The 21,641-nt window shown below is 45.6% G+C and overlaps 1 protein-coding gene across 3 annotated transcripts; it reads left to right on the forward strand.

Annotated features, from left to right (window-relative positions):
* The first annotated feature begins 3,829 nt into the window (after window positions 1–3,829).
* On the forward strand, window positions 3,830–21,617 carry Arhgdib (Rho GDP dissociation inhibitor beta). 3 transcript variants are annotated; one of them, XM_050135220.1, is made up of 6 exons: window positions 3,830–3,985; window positions 11,966–12,153; window positions 13,360–13,443; window positions 15,990–16,066; window positions 18,673–18,736; window positions 20,922–21,617. In XM_050135220.1, the coding sequence occupies exons 2-6, from the start codon at window positions 11,976–11,978 to the stop codon at window positions 21,119–21,121; spliced, it is 603 nt and encodes a 200-aa protein (XP_049991177.1). In that variant the 5' UTR covers window positions 3,830–3,985; window positions 11,966–11,975; the 3' UTR covers window positions 21,122–21,617. The 3 variants fall into 3 exon arrangements, with proteins under 3 accessions (XP_049991177.1, XP_049991176.1, XP_049991179.1); XM_050135219.1 differs by having other exon boundaries at window positions 3,944–4,109; XM_050135222.1 differs by lacking the exon at window positions 3,830–3,985 and adding an exon at window positions 4,181–4,329.
* The last annotated feature ends 24 nt before the right edge of the window (window positions 21,618–21,641 follow it).

Raw genomic sequence — 21,641 nt, forward strand, 5'->3', positions numbered from 1 at the left:
CAAAAAACAAAAGAAAATACACCTTTTTTCTGCAATTGAGAAAACTGAGGCTTAGATGGGAAAGTCAGACCAAGAGTGCTGTCAGTAGGGTCAGAAGAAGAGGAGAGATGGGGTGGGGTTGGGAGTGGAGTGGAGTGGAGGGGAGGGGTGTGGTCAGACCAAGGGTGTTGACCAACACAATGGGGTCAGAAGCAGACTAGAGATGGGGTGGGGGTGGGGATTGGAGTGGAGGGGAGGGGAATGCCACCAGAGATGCGGACAGTGTTGTTAGAAGCAGCCTTTCTTTCGCCCCCCATTCGGAGACCGGTATGTACGGACACACTTCAGAGCAGGCAGAGGTTAGGGCAGAAAGCCTTCTCTGCCTGCTTCTTTTTATGGCCTTTAAGAACCATGTCTGTGCAAAGTCATTGCTGCGTCAGCAGCCAGCAGGGTGGGAGTGGGGAGGGGGTCAACATTTTCAGAGGCCCCTGTCAAAAGTGTGACCCTAAGCAAGATTTCTCTGGATTCACCTTTCTGTCGTATTCCCTTGAAACAGCCAGAACGTTTCCAAGGTTTCATCGTTGTTCTGAAAATTCTTAAGCAGGTTTGTAAAATTTAGTGGCGTCACTCGGCATTAGCCTGCCTGTGTGGGGCAACAGAGATCCTCTTACCACGAAGACAAACGGGGAAGGGAGCCTCGGTCAATAACTAATTCTTCCCAGCAAGGGCCGGAAGGGCAGTGTCTGCTGTTTCAGTCTTTTTGAAGGAATTCATTCCATTTTCTCCTCTGGTAAATAAAAGAATGACCTGCCACGGAAAAACACAGGAAGAGGTCAACTGGGGTCAATGACTCCCATAACAACTTCTTCACAGGTCCTACCAGTTTCCCTGGACCCCCAGCGTTTGTGCACGGGAGGACAATTTCCAAGAATCTATCACCAAAATGACGATTGACCTAGTAGTTGCTATTATTTCAAGGTTGTAGACCCGTCTGAAAACTTGATAAAAATTATGAATTTCTCTGTGTTCCAAGGGTGGTGTAGAGACTACATAGATCATATGGAGTCTACAGCTTTTGCCTTCTGATATCTTTCCCTAAAGTGCCCCAGTAACACAGACTACCAGAACATATTGGGCTCAGCTCAACAGGGACAGTCAGGCCTAACTCGTGGTATTGGCCCTATTAGCACAGAAAATGGGTGTGCTCAAGCAGACCCTGACCCCCACCACCACCAAGTTCTAAGTATTCTTTATTCTGTTAATGTATGGGTTATTCTTTGTCTGCCCTTGGGAATGTAAGTTACCCCAGACTGCAGAGGTTTGACTTCCTTGTACCTCAATACCCCAACACTGTTTGAAAGAGAAATACCCAACAAATAGTATCAAATGAATAAATATGTTCCTCTTTTTCTTCTGGGTAAATCATATACATTTTTTTATTTCTGAGATTAGAATACAATTTCAACATTTCTCTTTTCCTTTTCTTGCCTCTCCACTACTACTCCCCATAAAAACACACACTCAAATACTTGACCTTTTCCCCATTATTACCACATGCATATATATGCACATATATACATGAATATATATATTCCTAAATAGAACCAGCTTGCTCTGTATAATGTTACTTGCATGTTGTGTTCAGGGCTATATTGGCACTAGGCAACTAATCAGTGTGCTCTTCCTTGGGGAAGACCACCTCTCCCACTCCCAGTTTTTCCTCGGTTGCCTGGAGTTCTCTGTGTAGGGTCTTGTGGGTTTTTCCAGTCCACTTTGGCATGCCCATCAGTGTTGTCCTTGTCCAGCTCACGTTCAGGCAGTCATGTTTGTGAGACTTTATGGGTGTGGGTTCTGACATTACTAGTCAGTCTCACAGCAAACTCCTAGATCATCTGGCTCTTATAATCTTTCCACACCCTCTTCTGCAATGTTTTCTAAGCCTCTGATGTGGGAGTATTTTGTATTCGTTGATACTGGGCTCCACAAGTCTGTATTCTGATTGGTGGTGGTCTATCCGTAGTGGTCTCTATTGGTTCCAAAATGAAGCTTTCTTGATGAAGGGTAGAGACTAGATTTCTCTGTGGGTAAAAGAACAACCTTTAAGGATTGTTGTTAAGGGATGATGATGCTTTAGTAAATGAATCGCTGTAGATTCTCCTCCAGTAACCATGACTTCACCACCACTGAGTAGGTAGCTAGGTTTTCAGTACCTGGCATGCTCTTCGTCTTGTTGAGTGGGCTCTTAGCTCCAATTCGAGAGCATTTTTATCAATGTACAGCTATCCACTGTGTTTGATGGGTGATCTTCTACCTACATATTATCTTGAAATTTATAAAACGGGTCTGTCTGGGAGTTTTCTTAACTTGGTTGAATTTAGTTATGTACTATTCTCCTGTTTGGTGCTTATTTATTTGTTTGTTTTTTTTATTACTGGTGAGGTGGCCTTACTATGAAGCCATGTAGCCCAGGCCTGACCCCAAATCTGAGACCCTCTTGACTCGGCCTTCCGAACACTGGCTTTTAGACATGCACACTGTCTTAGTTAGGGCTGCTATTGCTGCGATGAAACACAGTGACCAAAGCAACTGGAGGAGGAAAGCATTTATTTAGCTTACGAATAGTAGGTCTCTGAGGGAAGCCATGGCAAGAACTCAAACAGGGCAAAAACAAAAACTGGAGGCAGAAGCAGATGTCAGGAAGGAGTGTGGCTTACTTGCTTGCTCTTCAGGGTGTGCTCAGCCCACTTTTTTATAGACCGGGGGGGAACCCCCCACAATCGACTGTGCCCTCCCCCACCAATCACTAATTAATAAAATGCCCTATATGGCTTACCTGCAGCCCAAACTTATGGAAGCTTTTTTTTCTCCAATGGAGGTTCCTTTCTTTGGATGCATACAGGCTTGTTCAAGTTGCCCTAAACTATCCAGCACCCACCCCCAACCCCACTGCTTTCCCTCTTATACTTTTTCTAGGTTAGTCCGTTTTCTCACCCAGGCTGACTGCCATCTCCTTGGCCAGTCCAGCTCTAATTACCCTAAGGGCAAAATGCAATCCTGGCAGTGAATTTCAAAATAAACCTAGGAACACACAGCATCCAATAAACTTGGGTGAAGACAGAATTAATGCTGTTTTTTCAATTGGCTGTGTTGAGGTAGCAAGCACTAAGTGTATAGATACAAATACTGACTGCTGAAATCTTAGTATAAATGAGCCTGCAGTTTTGACTGCGGTCACAGGAGCGTGGAGAGTCAGTGAGATAGAGATCACAGCCACTGTTTCCTCAAAAGGTTTGCATATGGCCTTGGCAGCTTGTTCTCATTTACATGACTTCACAAACCATTTCCTCAAATAGCAGCAAAGTCAATTTTAGCATATATGTGATTATCACAGATTTCTGCCTTAGATGATGAATTAATGAAGTTGAATTTTCTTTTGCAAATCTGCATTCCTGGATATAGCCAAGGGCAGAGGGACTTTTGTTGTTTTGTTTTTGCTTTTGTTTACTTCATTTGAAGGTTTATGGCTCAAAACACAGCAATAGCTTAAAACTAGAACCAGGAAACAAAGCTCCAAAAATGTCTGAAAAGAAATATTTAGCACCAAGTATATACACTTAACATTCAGAATTCCTACTCTGCACTTCCAACAAATTGTCTTACCAGGAAAAAAAAAAAGTAAAAAAGCCTGCGGGGGGGGGGGGGGCTGTAGAAGCAGAAGTTAGGCATACACACCAAAGCCTCTACAAATTTATCACTATTGTTTGGGGGGCTGCACGTATCTCCCTAAGATTATGGCTCTTAGCCACACACACACAGTTATTCATAGCACGCACGCACGGCTATGGGGACCATCCCCCCGCATGCACACTCATGCAGCCCGTGTCACATGGGCTGGCTCGCTCCACATGTGTCGTTAATTGTCAAGAATGCTGCTCGGAGCTGGCTGATCGGAAGATAGGCAGTGCAAAGGAACAGGATTTGAGACAGCCCAGGGTTTCCTCTTCAAGTAGGTTTAAAACATTTTTTTTTCTCTCTCTCTCTCACTAACTTCCTTCCTGTTCTAACTGCCAGTACTCAGAAGTCAGAGTTGACAGGCAGAGGTACCCGACAGAAAACGCGAAGCCCTGAATGTAAGTTGAATGCCTGAGGTGGGGGAGGCTGCAGGAGGGCGCAGAGCCCACGCAGGAAATCTCGGAACCACGCTTCTGCCCTGCAGCAGATGCACTCCGGCTGTTCTTAAGAAGGCTGGTTCTTTAAAACAAACTTCACGATAAGAAAGTGCTAAGGAGACCGACCACTGGAGCAGAAAAGGGGAAGCCGGGGCTGGGACTGGTAGACTAACTAGAGGAGGTAGGCAAGTACCCTGCTGTGAGAATATTCTAGAGAAGGGTTCTGGGAATACCTGGGATGGGGCGGGGGCCGTGCACTGAGCTGTTTCCTAGCTTGGCAGGAGCTGGAATTTGAGCAAGCTCAGGAAAAGAAAAGCCGTACCTCCGCGTTGATATGTACTGTGCTGGTGGATAATGGGTTGTGCTGGGGTGGGGTTATGCGGTTTCCTGTTTTTGAGCACACTTTAAAGAGAATTTTTGAGAAGAGAAAAAAAAAATGGTTCCAAGCTGTCAAGTACTGAGGCATTAGCAAGAGCAGGGAATTAAATTCCTGCAATGGGATGGGCAGAAACATAGTCACGGTTACTGCCCAAAACAAAACAGCCTTTCACACCAGGGAGAGCTAAAGGGAACCCAAAGATACAGAGAAGGGTGCTGGAGAGAGAGAGGCTAGGAGAAGCTAAGAGGGCTCAACCATGAACAGGGTCAGTGGGCCTTTGGGCTGCCATAGTCTGAACTTTGGCCTCATTAGAAGTGCTTTCTGGATGACTTGATGGACCTTCCTCTCCTTGTCACCTCCCAGGCAGCCTGTCCTAATGTCCCCCCCCCCCCATCTGGGGTAAGCTGTGATGTGGCTGAGAGAAACCCTGAGCAGTTCCTCGCTGCCAGTGAGAGAGGTAGACTACAGGAAGGCTCCCAAAGCGTCCATTCACAAAGACAAGAGCCTCCCGAAGTCAGGGTTGGCACATGGAATCCTCACATGAGAACTCAAGAAGAGATCGATGGTGACCTGTTGGCTGGGGGACTGCTCACCAGCAGGGGCCATTCATCTTGTCATTTCTAAGAGTATTTCCTTGCCACTTTCAAATACAGCACAGTGTAGTGACAAAATCAGCTTATTCTTTTGGGAGGCCCGAGTCTCTGAGAGACCGATGGTCCCCTCTCCATCTCCATGGCCCAGGCTCAGCCGGTGAGGAACAATTATGGCTATGCGGCCTCAGCCTCATGGGCATCTCCCAACCCTTGGAATTTTGTCCCTCACCATTTTGGGGACCATGGGTCTGTCCCTAGGGAGAGAGACTCTGAGTAGTCTCGCAGCGTTGCTTGCACTGGAAGCTCAGAACAACAGAGTTATTCTGAGGGGAATTTGTGGGAATATAATGTGACTAACTTCAGCTAGCAGGAAGGAGGAGTCCTGTGGGGAGAAAATCATGCAGAGAGAAGACAGCCAGCATTGGCTCAGAGCCCTCTGTGTGCCAAGCTTGGTATTGGGAAACTCAACATTTTCATACTGAGCAAATGGAGACGATTACTAAGTCACGGAAGTGTTCGGTAGTTCGACTGAAGTCATGTAGCGGGTAGGGTGAAGGAAACGGTAGCCTTGGGAAACGTCCATGGAAGAGGGTTTCTCTACGCCCATGTATAGCGCGCCTTCATTTGTGGGGCAGCACGCTCCTTTATGAACTGTGCTGAGGGATGGTGGACGAGTCTCACGCAGAGCCTACAGGGGCAGGTCCCAGGTCTCACTTGTTCCTGAACCAACCATCAGTACTTTCACCCATACAGCAAGCTCTTACCAATTTGTTCTCTGTTGATAATGCTTTGATTTCCTCAACCAAGGCCGGCTAAAACTCCACCAGGTCTTTGAAGCTTCAGGGGTCCGATAACCTAAGTTCGACTGTCTTTGACTTCTGATGTTTCATTCATTCAAAATCTTTGGGATATGTTGTGTTACTCAAGGCTAGTGTTTTTGTTTGTTTGTTTGTTTATTTGTTTGTTTTTTGCCTAGTCATGGCTTCCATGGCACAGCTGCCTTTGAAGACTGTTTTAAAGTATTATTTGGGAAAGAAGAGTGTCGCAGTGTGGGCAGTTGGAGAAGCACCGTAAATCTTAGTCTTATCTCCTTCTGGAGAAGCACGCTAGGAATGCAGAGGCAGGAAATAACCTCAGGAAGGGAAAGGTGAAACTTTCTGGAGGAGCTGTGGCGCACACCTTTAATCATAGCATTTGGGAGGCAGAGGCAGGGGTTTCTCTGTGACTTCCAGGACTGCCCGGGCTACAGAGTGCGATCCAGTCTGGAAAAAAGGGAAGCCTGGTGGGGGGGTGGATTTTTTTAAAATAGAGAAATACAGAATTTGATTTAAGAACTATGTCCCATTCTGGACATAAGAACCTTTAGTGCAGTGTACAAGAAGGGTTCCTCTCAGTCGCTAGCTTGGATCTTCGCATCTAGTTTTGAGTTTAGAATGTCCAAGCAGCTGACTTGGTAGAGAATGGTTTTTCAATGCCAAGGAAGGGCCAAATCTTCCATGCAGCTAGGAATACTGAAGGACTGGGGGTGATTCCAGAAGCAACCAAGAGGCCTTGTGGCTGTCCTGAGAGATAAGCTGGGGTCTCCTGAGACCAGGCAGCAGCATCAAAGCCTGAGGAGCCTTGATTAGCTGTGAGACGTGCAGTTTTCAGAGAGAACCCAGCTCTCTGCTCTGGGCCCTACTGCAAGGAAATCCCCTGCTCCCATCCCTCCCCACCCCCCACACCTCTCTCCCTTTCTCTAGTAGCTACCTCTTCCTTGTAGTGACTCAGACGTGCAGGTTAACACCCCAGGAGACCCAGCCTTTCAACCTAGTTGAATCGCCCCTGCATTTTGCTCCAGAGCCAGAGGGAATTTCTCTGTTCACTGTTCTACATCCACTGACCCATCGTTCAGAGTGAACGGGGGCTTCGGTCAGTCTAAGATGAAATTGTTACTGCGAGGTATTTCTAAGGAAATACAGTAAATACTGTAAAATCTTTGTAGTTTTACATTAAACTCCACTTATAAACAACCCTCAGAAGTGCCTGAACCTTGGCTCTCTTCCTTACTCCTCAGAAAAACAGACTACAAGTTGAGAAGAAAGGGCTGGGCATGATCAGTTTGTACGCAGGGGAAGCTTTCGGCACTTAGGCAGTTACATACCGCAAAACACACAGTGTTAGCAAGGCCAGTAAGGGAGGAGACGAGGAAAGGGATTAATGTTTATTAGTATGCATTAATAATCTTCTGGCCTGTTCTTCCCCCGTTCAATGCTATGGGGGAGGACCAGTTTTCCTTCACCACTGGCAGATGTTAGAAGCTTGCTTAGGGCCTGTAAGAAGTTTGTTGCTGAGTCAGGCTTCGAGTGGGCCCACCTTCCTCGAGCCCACAATTTATCAAACATGAAGGTCACGTGGCTAAGTTAACCAGGGGCAAGATTTATTTCCTACAAATGTAGAATCTAATTTCTTTTATGGCCAACAACCATATTAACAGCAAGACATGTGTGTATCGGCCTGAGGTTAAGCTGTGTTTACTATTTTCTTCTGTTTTTTTCTGTTTCTGTAACATGAAGCTCCCTCGCCGTGCCTAGTGGTTCCTTTCGATAGTCCATGGGCTGCACCGAGCGTGGAATTGCTAAGTTTGGACTCAGAACAGTCCAGTAACTGCTTGTGGCTGTTTCTAGGATAGTCTTTGTGACACAAAGAGCTTCAGGTAAAGAAAAATGATTTACATCTGAGGGGGAGCAAAGCAAGTTATATAAAGTTCAGAATGTAGCACCTTGTGGAAAGTCATATGAAATTTAAAGAGTTCAGTGGCGGTATTGTTCTCTCATGTTCACAGATGAGGTAAAGTTAGTAAAGAGGAGCTCAGCTTCACAGTGAAGGGAGATACCTGCAGAGAGAGGCTGGGACTAGTGGGCCACCTAGAGACCATGTGCCCTGGTCCCCATCTCTCAAGACAAGGAACGTAGGGTCCTCAAGGCTGAACTATGTGTCCACAGAGTTCACTTCGAGGGAGGCGGGACCAACCTCCATATGTGGTGGGGTTGCTTAGTGTGGAGATAAACAGCCCCAGATCGCACACAGATCTCACCAGAGGCCCACACTCATGAGCCATGGATAGTACCTGATGTCCTCTGCTTCTGTATAGCCAACATTTGGGGTCAAGACTTTACTTTGAGGTCCGACCTCAAGGATCCGGCAGGGCCTCAGGGGGAAAGAACTTCCTCTGTAACAATTAACTGTACTGCATTCACCAGAAGTTATAGGGCCAAGGTCACATTTCCAACCTGGAGTTCTTAGACTGTGATAAAGATTATGAAGGCCAGGCCAAGCCACACAGTGGTGGTGCACCCCTTTAATCCCAACACTCAGAAGGAAGAGGCAGGCAGATTTCTGTGAGTTCGAGGACAGCTTGGTCTACAAAGCAAGTTCCAGGGGACAGCCAGAGCTGAAACAGTGAAGCCTATCTTGAAAAACCAAACAAACAAACAAAAAAAACAAAACAAAACAAAAAAAGATTATGAAGGACTTCAGAATCCATGGGTCTATGACCTAAAAAAAATAAAAATCATATCTTTCTTTATTCTTTTCTTTTTTGGACTAAAGACCATGTTTGTCATATTTTTCAAGAGTTGTTTATTTTTATTTTATGTTTATGACTGCTTTGCACACATGTTTGTATGTAGACCCCAGAAGCAAGAAGAGGGTGACAGACCTTCCAGAACTAGAGTTACAGTTACAGCCTAGGTGCTGGGAATCCACACCAGGTCCTCTGGAAGGGCAGCCAGTGCTCATAGCAACTGAATCAATCTCTCAATCCCTGCTTTTCACATGTTTTAAGAGTCCCGTCATCTCCCAAAAGAGAAGGGCCACCAATCAACCAGCTAGGTCTCTTGAGTGTGACGGAAGCTACCAGCTTCCCTTCCTTCCCTGCCTCTGACCAGTATTGTACATGCCAGTATGCTCCGAAGTGAAGGCCTTTGTAAGCCGTGGCTGCCCACCGACAAGTCTCAACCTCTTTTTTTGCTGAAAAGGCTTTGGCTGAGTGTTGCCTTTGCAGTTATTTTGTGTGTATTCTCATAATAATCATCTTTGCACAGTGAGGAACTTCGGATCAGTGGGTCTCGTATCTTTTTCTTGTGCTATGATTATGTCAAATTATTGTAATTGGCTCTGAAATGCCCACATTTATTGCACCAAATCCAGACACCGCACTTTGTCCTCCCCTCTTCAACTTCTTCAGAAAGTTGCCTTGGTTTTATGAAATGTTTATGTTCGCAATGAATTACGAAAATTTAAATTTTGTCAGATTTAATAATAAGATGGAAGATGATGGAATGATGGAAGAATTGATTTGGCAAAGGTCACATAGTTAGAAGTTTATAAGTCTTATGGCAGACCATCCCTCACCCCTCTTTCTCCCCCTCCAACCCCTCACTTTCTCCCTTCTCTTCTTCTCCCTCTCTTTCCCTCTTTCTCTTACTTTTTCTTTTTTTTTTTTTTTTATTTTAGAGACAGGTTTTCTCCGTAGCTTTTTGGTTCCTGTCCTGGCACTAGCTCTTCTAGACCAGGCTGGCCTCAAACTCACAGAGATCCGCCTGCCTCTGCCTCCCGAGTGCTGGGATTAAAGGTGCGCGCCACCACCGCCCGGCTTCTCTTACTCTTTTCAAGAACTGGAATGTAAAGCTGAAGAATCGCAGCTTTACAAGGTCATCCTGAACTGATGAATGGGCGCGATGTCACTATCTAACGGCCAGGCTTTCAGTGGGGAGCTGTTAGGATGGAATGATGTATTCCCGAAGGTCCTCTCCTGTGCGCTGGGCCACGCTTGTCCTTGTGAATAGCCTGCTGCTCTATCTGGCAGGTTGTGGGCTCTCCACCATGCTAAGCTGCTATGGCCACCAGATGAGACTCTGCCTCTTCCGGTTCGTCTTACCCAGCTTGCTCTTCATCCGCTTCTTGAAGCTTGTCCTTAAATTGCCCCCAGATTACAAGATCCACCCACGGCATCCTTCTTTATTTTTCCTACCAGTTCATTCTATTTTTTCTCTGAATGCTGTCTGGGATATGAGCTGGGTTAGTCATTATGCTTTCCCTGCTGATCTGGAGTCTTGGCTTTGAGGGATGTGATGCTGTGGTTCAAGTGAGACAGGGTTATCAGAAAAGCCATCCTACTTGCTTCCTTTCTGTGCAGGAAACGGACCTGGGCATTGCAATGTGGCTTTCAGAGCTACTCAGGGCTTTGGTGTTTGCCCTGATGTTTTGCTGGAAGATGAATGAAGAGGTCCCTCGTGTCTTTCTCTCCCTTCCTCTGTTTCAACCTTTCCTTCATCCCCTCTCCATACTCCCCGGCCATTTCTTTCTTTTGTTCCATCAAATTTGCTTTAGTTCTTCTCTATTTCCAAATTATTTTTCTTCTTGTCATATGAGTAACATATTAACTGCTATCAAACTGAGCCATAAATTTCCTCATTCCCAGAGAATTCCCAGACGTCTACCGTGTTTTCACTCTGAATGAGATGTGATACATAATGTCTTCTAGGTTTGAGACTATGAGAAATGAAGGCTGTGCCTATGGGCAAGAGGAGATGAGAAATTTGACATTCTTGCCCAGACATCTCCCAGGCAGCACCTCCCTTTACCTCCAGGCACACACTGTCGAGTTCACCACTATGTGAGCCACACACTGTCGAGTTCACTGCTACGTGACCAGGAACGAGTCTCTTAACCATCAGTTCTCAGTTTCCCAATGATTCAGTGAGAACTGGACTATTTTACCTCTTTACTTTGGAGCTGTGAAAATCCGTCTCTACAGACGCTCATCATCACTCACATGAGGATAATTTTACTAGGTCTCCTCCTCGTTTTTCTTTACACAACTCAACTTAATGTAGACGATGATCAGAGAAGGAAAGATTCGTGGTCCATGCACAGGAGACCTTGTAGATGCGTCCAACCTGTTGACACTTTTATACAATGTCATCACATGTAAACTCCATGATTGAGTCATACCATCAAGTTGAATTTTTTTAAAAAACAAATCTCATTATCTTTTAAATAAGTTTACAGTTTTTCTATTAGATCACACTCACAGCTAACCTGCAGTGTATAGACAACAAAGGATTACTAGAAATATAAAAAATATAGTAAGGACTCAAAGAACTGGGGAGATTGGAGAAGGCCCCTTAGAACATATTTGCACATAAGATTTTGCCAAGAGGAATTTGAGTCCATTGCTGCTTGGTGGCATGTCCAAAGAATACAGGATACACAGTAAAATAAATCAATCAATGAAAATTATAAAATGCAGAGCTACATATGTATTATGGGGTGGGGGTGTGAACTCAAGAAAAACCGAGGACCCAGTGTCTGCCCTCAAACCATAATTAGCACTGTGGGATGGGGCCCATTCATATATCCCAGGCAGGTGTCAGAGGTCTGTGTTTCCTGAGTGTCACCTTCGAGATCTGACTGCTATTCAATGAAAGAATAAGCTCATGAGAAGAAACCAACCATCTGAGCACAGATGCCCTGCTTGTGTCTGTAAGGCTCCGTAGCTCAGACTGTATACTGGGAACAGCAAAGGAGCAAAGAGAGCTAGAATGATTGGTCATTGGGGCTGTTCATTATGCTTCTTCACCAGAGTGTATTGTTCACAAGTGAGTTATTTATTTATATGGTTTTGTTTCTACAAAGAAAAATTAAGTTAGAGAAACAGCTGGAAAGATTATATGTTTCATGAAGTGTGCTGAGGGACAATTTGAAGATTCCCTAATGTGTGTAGATCTCCAATAAGGCAAGGGTGGCACCAATGGCAACCCGACTGGCTAACGGACCATCATCCTATCTCTGAAATAAAGAGAAATCAAGATGACCGAGAAGGACGCACAGCCCCAGCTGGAGGAAGGAGACGATGACCTGGACAGCAAGCTCAATTACAAGCCACCCCCTCAGAAGTCCCTGAAGGAGCTGCAGGAGATGGACAAAGATGACGAGAGCCTAACCAAGTACAAGAAGACACTGTTGGGAGACGTCCCTGTGGTAGCAGGTTTGTGCGCATGCGGAGGGGCAGGGCAGGGCCTCCAGTGAGACATGCTCAGCTGTCACCCACAGTTGGGCTACACAGTGAGGAGGGCGAGGTGCTCTTTATTCGTGCTGTCTAAGGTTGTAGGCTGTATAATTAAGTCTTCTCTGGAGACTGTGTGAAAGTCACAGGTGAGGCACACAAAGATTACTCACCCACAAAAAGCACTTAGAATTTCAGACCACAACTATATTACTGTATTCTGGTCTCCATCAGCCCCTATGATTGTATTCTTATCTCTTTGGGGGGTGTTTCATAATTAGTTCTCTTTCTCTGTCTGTGTGTTTGTGTGTGTTGTGTGTGTCTGTTACACACACAACACACACACATACACACACACATACACGCACTGTCAGAACAAAATATGGTGACAAGGCCTGAATAGACAGTCTCGATATTTGAGACTTATAATTAAGATGAGTCTGTGTCTTAGTTAGCATCTTGGGATAAAGGGGTTGATTTATTTGGCTCATGCTTCCACAGTCACAATCTATCACTAAAGGAAGTCGGGCCGGGAACTCAAGGCGAGCACCTGAAGGCAAGAACTGATGCAAAAGTCATGGACAAAGATTGCTTACTAGCGTGCTCCTCCTGGCTTGTTCCGTTTGCTTCCTTTTCCCTTTCTTTTCCTTTTCTTTTTGTTTTATTTTTTTTAAGCTGTCCTGGAACTCACTCTGTAGACTAGGCTGACCTCAAACTCACAGAGATCCACCTGCCTCTGCCTCCCAAGTGCTGGGATTAAAGGTGTGTGCCTCCACCACCTTTGGTCTCTGCCTGCTTTCTTAGAGCACCCAGGAGCAACAGTACCATCCATAAAGAGCTAGGCCCTCCTAAAGCAATTGTCAGTGAAGACAATACACCACTGACCTGTCTGTATGCCAGTCTGGTGGGGGCACTTTCTCAAGAGAGGGTCACTCACTCTTCCAAAACGACTCTAGCTCGTGTCAACTTGATATAAAAGTATGCAAATTTCTGAATCAGAAAGATCACAATTCTGCCATTTCTATAGGGATCAAAGCTAAGCATAGCGAATATTTCTATTGCTACTCCACATAGAGAAGCCATTTTCTCTTTATAATCTCTTCCCTCATCCACAACTTGAAACACACACACCATACACACCCACACATGCCCTTTCCATATACTTATGTTTTCTCTTTAACCCTACAGACCCAACAGTCCCCAACGTGACTGTCACCCGGCTTAGCCTTGTTTGTGACAGTGCGCCAGGACCAATCACCATGGACCTTACTGGTAAGTGAACATATCTCTACTGTTCAGAGGGGTCTACTATGTCACAGGGAAAACTTGTCCCCAATCCTCTCTGGAGAAAATCATCAAGGTGGCCCTTGGAAACATACATGCTGAGATCAGTCTGCAAACCATTGCATTCTGAGTGTCCGCTGATGGCCGTGTTTAATGAAAAATCCAGCTCCAGACTCAATACAATGGAACAGTTGAGAGTTATACACCTTTTTGCATGTATATACGTGTGTGTATTTGCATACTGTTAGGATTACAAATTCATGTACATGTGAAGAGTGCAGAGTGCATGTTTGTACATGCATGTGGAGGCCGGAAGTTAACCTCGGGTGTCATTGCTCGTGGTCTCTCACTTGGGCTTGGATGTCTGACCGGAGAGCCTCAGGGAGAGGATCTGCCTGTCTCCATCTCTCTGGGGCTACCATGCCCAGCTTTATTTATTTGGGAGATTATTTAGTTCTGAAACTTTTTTAGAATGGGTTCAGGAGGTCAGACTCGGGTCCTCATGCTTGCATGGCAAGCATGTCCCTGACTGAGCCTTTTCCCCAGCCTCCAGTTATTCCCCTTTAATTTGTCTACTTGTGTGACATTTACCACCTCTCTGTGCTTCCATGTAAAAGAAGCAGCAGCTGTTCCCGCAGGAAAGACTGCAGATGGAAATGTGGACACACACTGTGCCTGCCAGGGCTTGCAGTTTTCAGATGGTCTGATGACCAGCAAAGACTCTAATCCTCTCCCAGTTATGGTCTGAGGGGAGGAACACCCCAAGACCACCTGAGTAACAATAGATACTCCCCTGTTCAACACACCCAAAGCTTAAAGTTCCATGCCATAAGCAAGTTCTCCTACAAAAAACTAACGAAAGTGTTCATTTCCCCTTTGTGTTCTTTCCATAGGCAGGTCTCAAGGAGATGGGCATAAACAGGGAAGGTGGGCTTCATGGAAGAACAGGCACCTGCTAGGGGGGTGAAAAGAGGGTCAGAAGCCAAATCAGGGGCATCAAAGGTAGATCTGCAGGGGGAAGGCTGCTGCCAGGTTCAAAGCTTCACCGAAGCAAAGGAAAGCACAACTCTGGGGCTGTCAGTTCAACGGCAGGAACTTCCCTCTCACAGGCCATGTGTGCTTTACCTTATATGGATTCTTCTGTCAGAGGGAGGAAATCAGGGCCTGAGAAGACGGGCTTCCTGTTCAACTGAAATCAGTAGAGCAGACACCACAAGCGCACATACACTCTCTCTCTCTCTCTCTCTCTCTCTCTCTCTCTCTCTCTCTCTCTCTCTCTCTCTCTCACGCCCCCACATTGCTGCATCTCTCCAGGACAAAAACAGGCAGTCTCTCACCCAGACTCAGCCCTGTATTGTGTGGCCAGGTACAGCAGTCAGTTGGGAAGTGTAGGACAGACAGTGCTGAGGTTGTGCCCAGAGGATGAGAACACTGCCTGGAAACTCTGTCTTTGAAACCCCGAATCTGGTTTTCTGTCCTAGGGAAGAAAGCTGCTGAGCTGAAGCCATGTAATCGTGTTTGTGAAGTGAAATTCTTATCCAAAGCTGTGTGAAACACACACATGTACAGACACACATATGCACACGCATAGACACACACACATACATATGCACACATACACACAGAGACTTGTACACACACACATACATACATAAATGTACATACATGCACACACACATGTACGTGCCCATACAATTGAACTATAAAAAATGTATGGAGGAAAGAACAAAGCATCACAGCATCCCTAAGCAGGGCCCAAGGTTTAAAGTCAGCTATCAGGATCATGAACCCTACAGCTGTTACAATTTAAATGATCTTCCCTAAGGAAAATAAGATGATGTGACATTGGAAATGCGAGTCCAATAAGCTTAAAGTGAGAACCTAGTTAAATAATTATAAAAATTAAAAGTAGTTTTTAAAGCTGGAATATACCATATATGACCAACTGGCAATAATAATAATATCAATTATATGAATTGATGGAGGGAAAGTCTAATGAAGACATATGAATTTTATGAAAGCAATAGCTGATGCTCTTATATATTTTTTCCTCATATTTCTTGGAGAAAAACATTCACATCTTCATCTGGCTATGGATATACATGAAGTTTTCAATAGAAAGAATATTAACTCACTTTCCTTTATGGTTGATTGACACTTTTTTGTTACTGACAAATAATAAAAAGTATTTGTCTTCATCAGGACTAACTGGAAGTTATGGGGGAAAAGGTTTATGTTCACAACTAATTATAAAGTTTGTATATTTTTGGCATTGGCCTCAAATGTTTAGGAAAACTCTTTACCATGTTTTTTTAATAACTGGACTATAAGATTCCAGGCAGTATAGGGGTGTGTGTGTGTGTGTGTGTGTATGTGTGTGTGTGTGTATGTACACTAATCTCACTTGCTATCTGAATTAAGAACCTTTTGAATCATGCAACCCAGAAGGTCCCAGCAGAAGGCTCTGAACCTTGGCTTTCATTCTTTATGTAGCAGCTTCTGAGGATATTAACTTTCTAAATCCTCTTCTATAGGTGACCTCGAAGCCCTCAAAAAGGAAACATTTGTGCTAAAGGAAGGTATTGAGTACAGAGTCAAAATTAACTTCAAAGTAAGTATCTGCCACATGCGCTTGCTCTAACTGTCCATCTCTTGCGCGACTGTGTTGGTACTCTCTTGTCGTCACTACTGATTTTGGTGATGGTTGCTGCTGTCCTCCTTTTCCCAGCTTGGGTCTGAAATAACCTGCCCTCCCCTCTGAGCTCTTCCTGTCGGGATCCGCCCTCACTTCCCGAACCTTTCCTGCCAGGACACCTCAGCCTCTCTGTCCTCCACCACCCTCTCTCAGTGCCCCGACACTTCCACGAGGCACACACTACTGTGCATTGTGCCATTTCCCCCTTACACAACCTAAGCAAGCAGGGGCAAGCCCAAAGTGTGTGCCTCTTCCTTCCACTACATCACGCAGCTTTGTTAGTGGCAGGTCTTTGTGGATATATGTTACAAATAAATGGTTCATTGAAAAGGAGAAGAAAACAGGATGCTCCAACTGCTCAATTATCCTTCAGATGCAGGAACCACGGTCCTTACAGCGTGGCTAGGAATTTCAGTGGCATTTGTAGAGCAGGTGAGCAGATCATCTAGCAAAACTAAGCGGGAAGGAAGCTCCCAGCTCATGAATAGACATACATCCCAGTGAGTAACTACAGCTCCCAGAAAAATAACCTTGACTTTGGAAGTAAATAAACGAGAGACATACTGTTTTGCATTTCAGGCTTTGCTTGCCTTGGCTGCCGCCCATTCCCACTCAGTCATGTTCTCCAGGGGACTCTCCATCTGCTCTCTCTGTTTGCACACTGGGCCCACCTTTCTCCTGGGTGCAGGATATGATTCAAGGTGGCCAGACAGCCACTCTCTACCACATGCTAAAATGCTTAAGGTCTTCTCATGCTGTAAATATTTGCTAACTCCTACACAGCCGTCGCTTGACCTGTGGATGGCATTGCTTCCTGCCATACTGTTTATTACCAGAGCCCCTGGGATGCTGGGAAAGCCTCATATCTAAAGCACCCAGAACGGCTTCCCATCCGTCCAGTGCTTGATCATTTGCACTGTTGTGCAATAGTTTAGGAAACCTGGGTTTACAAATGAATCCAACCAGTAGATTTTGACTGACTAAGAAGATGAGGGGAGGTCCGTGGGTATAGGTGAGTCTAGAGCTGTCAGGGTTGTGTATCAAGACACAGAGGGACCTTCGAGTCCAGCCCACTTCTGGTTTGCCCCCGTTTCCCTCAAGATCAAGATCTCTCTCTCTGTTACTCAAGCAAAGGTGAATACACCTATAGCCTGTCCCTGCTTGGAGCTGCAGTCGGAAGGAGCCCAGACCACAGGAAAGAGCAATTCAAAAGCAATTTAATCTTTCCTGACATTTCATGGCAAACATTCAAGAGAAGCGCATTTATAATACCAGTTACCTACAAGGCTCCAGCATTCTGTTTCTCTCCATGTTGTTTCTTATCCTGAAGTTGACAATGCCCTAGAACCCTGACCTAGGGTGATTCTTTGGGTCCTCACCCCCATACTCTGCCTCTTAAGGACATGAAGTACCTCTGACTTCCACTCTTCAGTGTCCTGTAACCAAAACTTCTTGCTTTAGGAGTTGGGAGATGCAGCGGAGAGCGGGCATGGGCAGAAGAGGGTATTATATAAAAATCCATCCATTTTCTTCCCTAAGTATGTTTCTGTGAAGCGGTTTCTCTGGGGAGCACCGAGGTGACGAAACTCACGCGTGTCTCTCTCACCATCAGGAGAATGAACGACAGCCCTAGAAGTTTGGTTTTAACTATTGCGCCCTCCATATGTACAGAGAGACAAAATTGTTGACAGGGAAAATTATTGGAGGTCCTTTAATTTTTCTGCTGGTGAAAGTTCCCCAAGCCCTTCGGCTCATGACTCAGTGTCCTCTTTAACTTGTTTGCATAGACATGACCGCTGTGAAAAACTCACGGGCAGCCCAGTTCAGGCCCAGGTACAGTGAGTCATGGAAAACAAAATGCCAGGCTGCCATTCCCTCCGGGGGATTTTCACTGAGTCTCTAGGGAAAGCAGCAGTGTCGTAGATAGTGTACGTGATGAGAGAACCTGGACGTGCCTGCCGGGTACCCATGGGCTTCATCCCCTATTTATGGGGTGGGTGTTCTGGTGTGACCACAGCCTACCCTCTAGATTCCAATCTCGGTTACACAGCCTCCCCCAGGCCTGACTTTCCATGACCGCATTTCTGCCTGTTGTTTGTTTTTCATAGGCGAGGTGGATCATTTCTGGGGATATGGTGTCCACAGACTTACATCGAATTTTCCATTGGTATTTTTATAACCTTCCCTGAGACCAGGACAGTGTTTTTGCTAGTAGCATTAAGGAGAGAGGGCTAGAAATTATTGCCCAAGCCACTAAGAAGGGAGAGATGTGGTGAAGAATACTGAGACAATGTTTTAATTAGCATCCTCCCCAAAAGCAATTAAATCAAGAGATATTACATATTAAACATGCAGTGGCAACTTGAAGTCTTGTGATTGGGTCTCTCCACTTTCTGAGAGAAACACAGTGACTTAATATAGGAGCACTCAATCTATTTAACTAAATGGGATGGGCAGGAAAAATTAGAAAAAAAAAAAGTCAGGGTCTTTAATCTGAATTGTCTGGGGCTTCTGACCCACAGGTGAACAAGGACATTGTGTCAGGCCTGAAGTATGTTCAGCACACGTACCGGACTGGGATGAAAGGTAAGAGTGCCCAAACTCCTCACGAGTATTTCTGCCCCAGGCTTTGAACAACCTTCGGTTATAAGCTTATGAGAGCTGGATGAAAAATATAGGCAGATGGCACGATCACTCTAGGCAAAGTTACACAGGTACGTCAGGCCTAGACATTGAGACCAGCATTTAGGATGCCAGGTTCAGGTAAGGCAAACCACTGGCCCTTGGCATTCAGAATCAGGAATTCAAGTTTGTTACTCATTCATACATGGGGAGGGTCACTAAGATAAATTGAGGCAAAGGTCATAAAGTGCTTGTCAAAGGTGAAGAAGTGGAAGAAACAACCTGGTCAGTAAAGTGTTTGCATGAAGACCCAAGTTTGAGGCCTGAGAACCCCTGGAAGCAAGCCAGAATGGTGGCATGCATTTGTAATCCCATCCTGGGAAGGCAGAGACTGGGGGGGAGGGGTCCCTGGACATTACCAGACAGCCAGCAGAGATTAGTTGGTGAGTTCGAGACCAGTGAGAAAGCCCTGTCTCAAACAAAACAAGGCAAATATTACCTGGGAAGAACACCTGAGGTCAATTTCTGCCCTGAGTGTGTGGGCATACATACATACACACACACACACACACACACACACACACACACACACACACGCACGCACGCACGCACGCACGTGCACACACACACACACACACACTCACACACACACCAAATATTCAAAAGCACAAACAGTCTACAGTGTAAAACCATGACAGAAAGACAAGAAAGACCTTCCCAAGGACTGTGTGTTGGGGTGAGCCTCAGGGGTTCCATAGGTAGGAGGGACAGAGAAGTGGTGTATTGGGCTGAGTATTAGCGGCACCTTGGGAAGAGAGGCAGAGAGACAGTATGTTGGGTGAGCCTCAGGGGTTCCATTGAGAGGAGGGACAGAGAAACGGTGTTTGATCTCTTAAAGAAATGGGAAAACATTTCTTTCTAGGGCGGAAAAAAAGTAGTATAATATTCCCTCTGCTATTATTCTGGACACCCCTTGGACAGGAACGTAATCCAGACACACACATCCACACGCCTTCCTGACCTGGCTTCCTTTCTGTACCAGGCGTGTACACAAGATAACATAGCCTAGTCCCCCAAATCAACAAAGGAGCCAGGAGCAATTATTAATTTGATATGACTTCAGGACAGAAAAATCAGTCTATTAAATTCCAGAGAAGATCAAGGACCTGAGAAACACTGACTGGCTTGCTAATACCTGGTCTCATGAAAACCCAGCTCAATTTTCTATTTCCTTTGAGCCCAGAGGCTGTGCTGAGTCACTGCGGCCAGCAGCCCGTGGCAAGTGTGCAGCTGGGCCTCCAACTGCGCAGCAATTACAAGGCCAGCTGTACCCTGCCCCGCAGCTACTCGCTGCCGGTTAAACTTCTCAAGTCCAGGTGTTCTGAACCCAGACCCAGCAGTCCCCTCAAGCTGGTTCTTCAAGTGACCCCTCCCATCTCACATTTGAATTCCTAAATTCTACCTATTCTGACCACCAAATGGTACAGTAACCCCCTCCAACTAAAATATCTTTCGAATGATTTCAGACAAGGGGTCCTTAAAGTCCATTATATAGAGAAAGACAGAAGGCACCACGTGCTGCAGAGCTAGGGAGCTCCGAGGGAGACTGAGGCCTGACTTTCTGCCCATTTTTAGTAGTTCAGTCTGCTATGGCCCTGTGTGGAGGTGTAACCCCCCTACCCACACTGATTTAAGTTATTAATACTCTGGCTTCATCATCAGAATCGACTCTGATACTTTTTAAAGACTGGTTTTTGGTACCCACAGGTTACTAAACCTTGATCTCCATTATGGGGAATGACAAAGTAAATCACATTTTTTTTAAAAGGAATTTTGGGTTTTAAAATGCTTAAATATATCTGTCTGGGGGGATTATTTGGTCATAAAGACAAGATCCTGGGCACACAGCCAAACTTGGTCTTGAGTTCCTGACACAACCTCCCTGGTTCCAGAAATGCAATCATACACACCTGGCTTAGTTCAAAACAAAACAAAACAAAAAATGCCCCAGGGAAATTGTTGTTTGGCCAGGCTTGGGCACTGTTGCTTTGGAATTACACCCGTGTAAGCTGTGCTCTCGGATCCCCCATTTTCAGCTTGCTTTTCTGTTGCCCGAGTCTCACACTAATGGACCGTTCTTTCCTCCTAGTGGATAAGGCTACATTCATGGTTGGCAGCTACGGGCCCCGACCAGAGGAGTATGAGTTCCTCACTCCCGTGGAGGAGGCTCCCAAGGGCATGTTGGCCCGAGGCACTTACCACAACAAGTCCTTCTTCACTGATGACGACAAGCAGGACCACCTCACCTGGGAATGGAACCTGGCCATTAAGAAGGATTGGGTAGAATGAGTGTGTCTGCCCATTCTTCCGCTACCTTCCCCACTGGAAGGATTCTTCCAGCCGGGTCAATGATGGTCTCCCTCCTTTCTCCCTGTTCACAGCTGGATCCAGTCTATCACACACACACACACACACACACACACACACACACACACACACACACACACTCCTCATTGATGTGTTTTTTCTTACTCCATTCTTCAAGCGTGTCCCCACAGATGAGACTTAAAACCTAGGCTTTACCCCAGCGTGTTCCCTCAGACTTCCTTCCCCTCAGCAGGGCCAGAGTTCCGGACTTCTCTGTCTCATTTAGCATCCTCCCTTTTCTTCTGATGTGAGTACTGAATGCCAGGGAACAGGCAAGCTGTCATGATGCTTTGCCTTCTGTTCAGAAGTTCATTCTTGCCACTGGGTTCTTCTGTTTCAATGATTCCGTGGGGGCTCTTCTTTTGTGGGAGACACTGTAAACAACACAAAAGGAAAAGAATAAAGTGACTAAAGTGACTGTTTGTGTGACTGAGAACCTCAT

This window comes from Alexandromys fortis, unplaced genomic scaffold, assembly GCF_014885135.2.
Source record: "Alexandromys fortis isolate MF-2015 unplaced genomic scaffold, M_Fortis_MF-2015_v1.1 scaffold_21, whole genome shotgun sequence".
Taxonomy (NCBI): Eukaryota; Metazoa; Chordata; class Mammalia; order Rodentia; family Cricetidae; genus Alexandromys; species Alexandromys fortis.

Coding starts and splice junctions, on each gene's coding strand:
- Arhgdib (XM_050135220.1), top strand. CDS start 11,976: ATGACCGAGAAGGACGCACAGCCCCAGCTGGAGGAAGGAGACGATGAC. Junction 12,154..13,359: donor AGACGTCCCTGTGGTAGCAG/GTTTGTGCGCAT, acceptor TTAACCCTACAG/ACCCAACAGTCCCCAACGTG. Junction 13,444..15,989: donor AATCACCATGGACCTTACTG/GTAAGTGAACAT, acceptor CCTCTTCTATAG/GTGACCTCGAAGCCCTCAAA.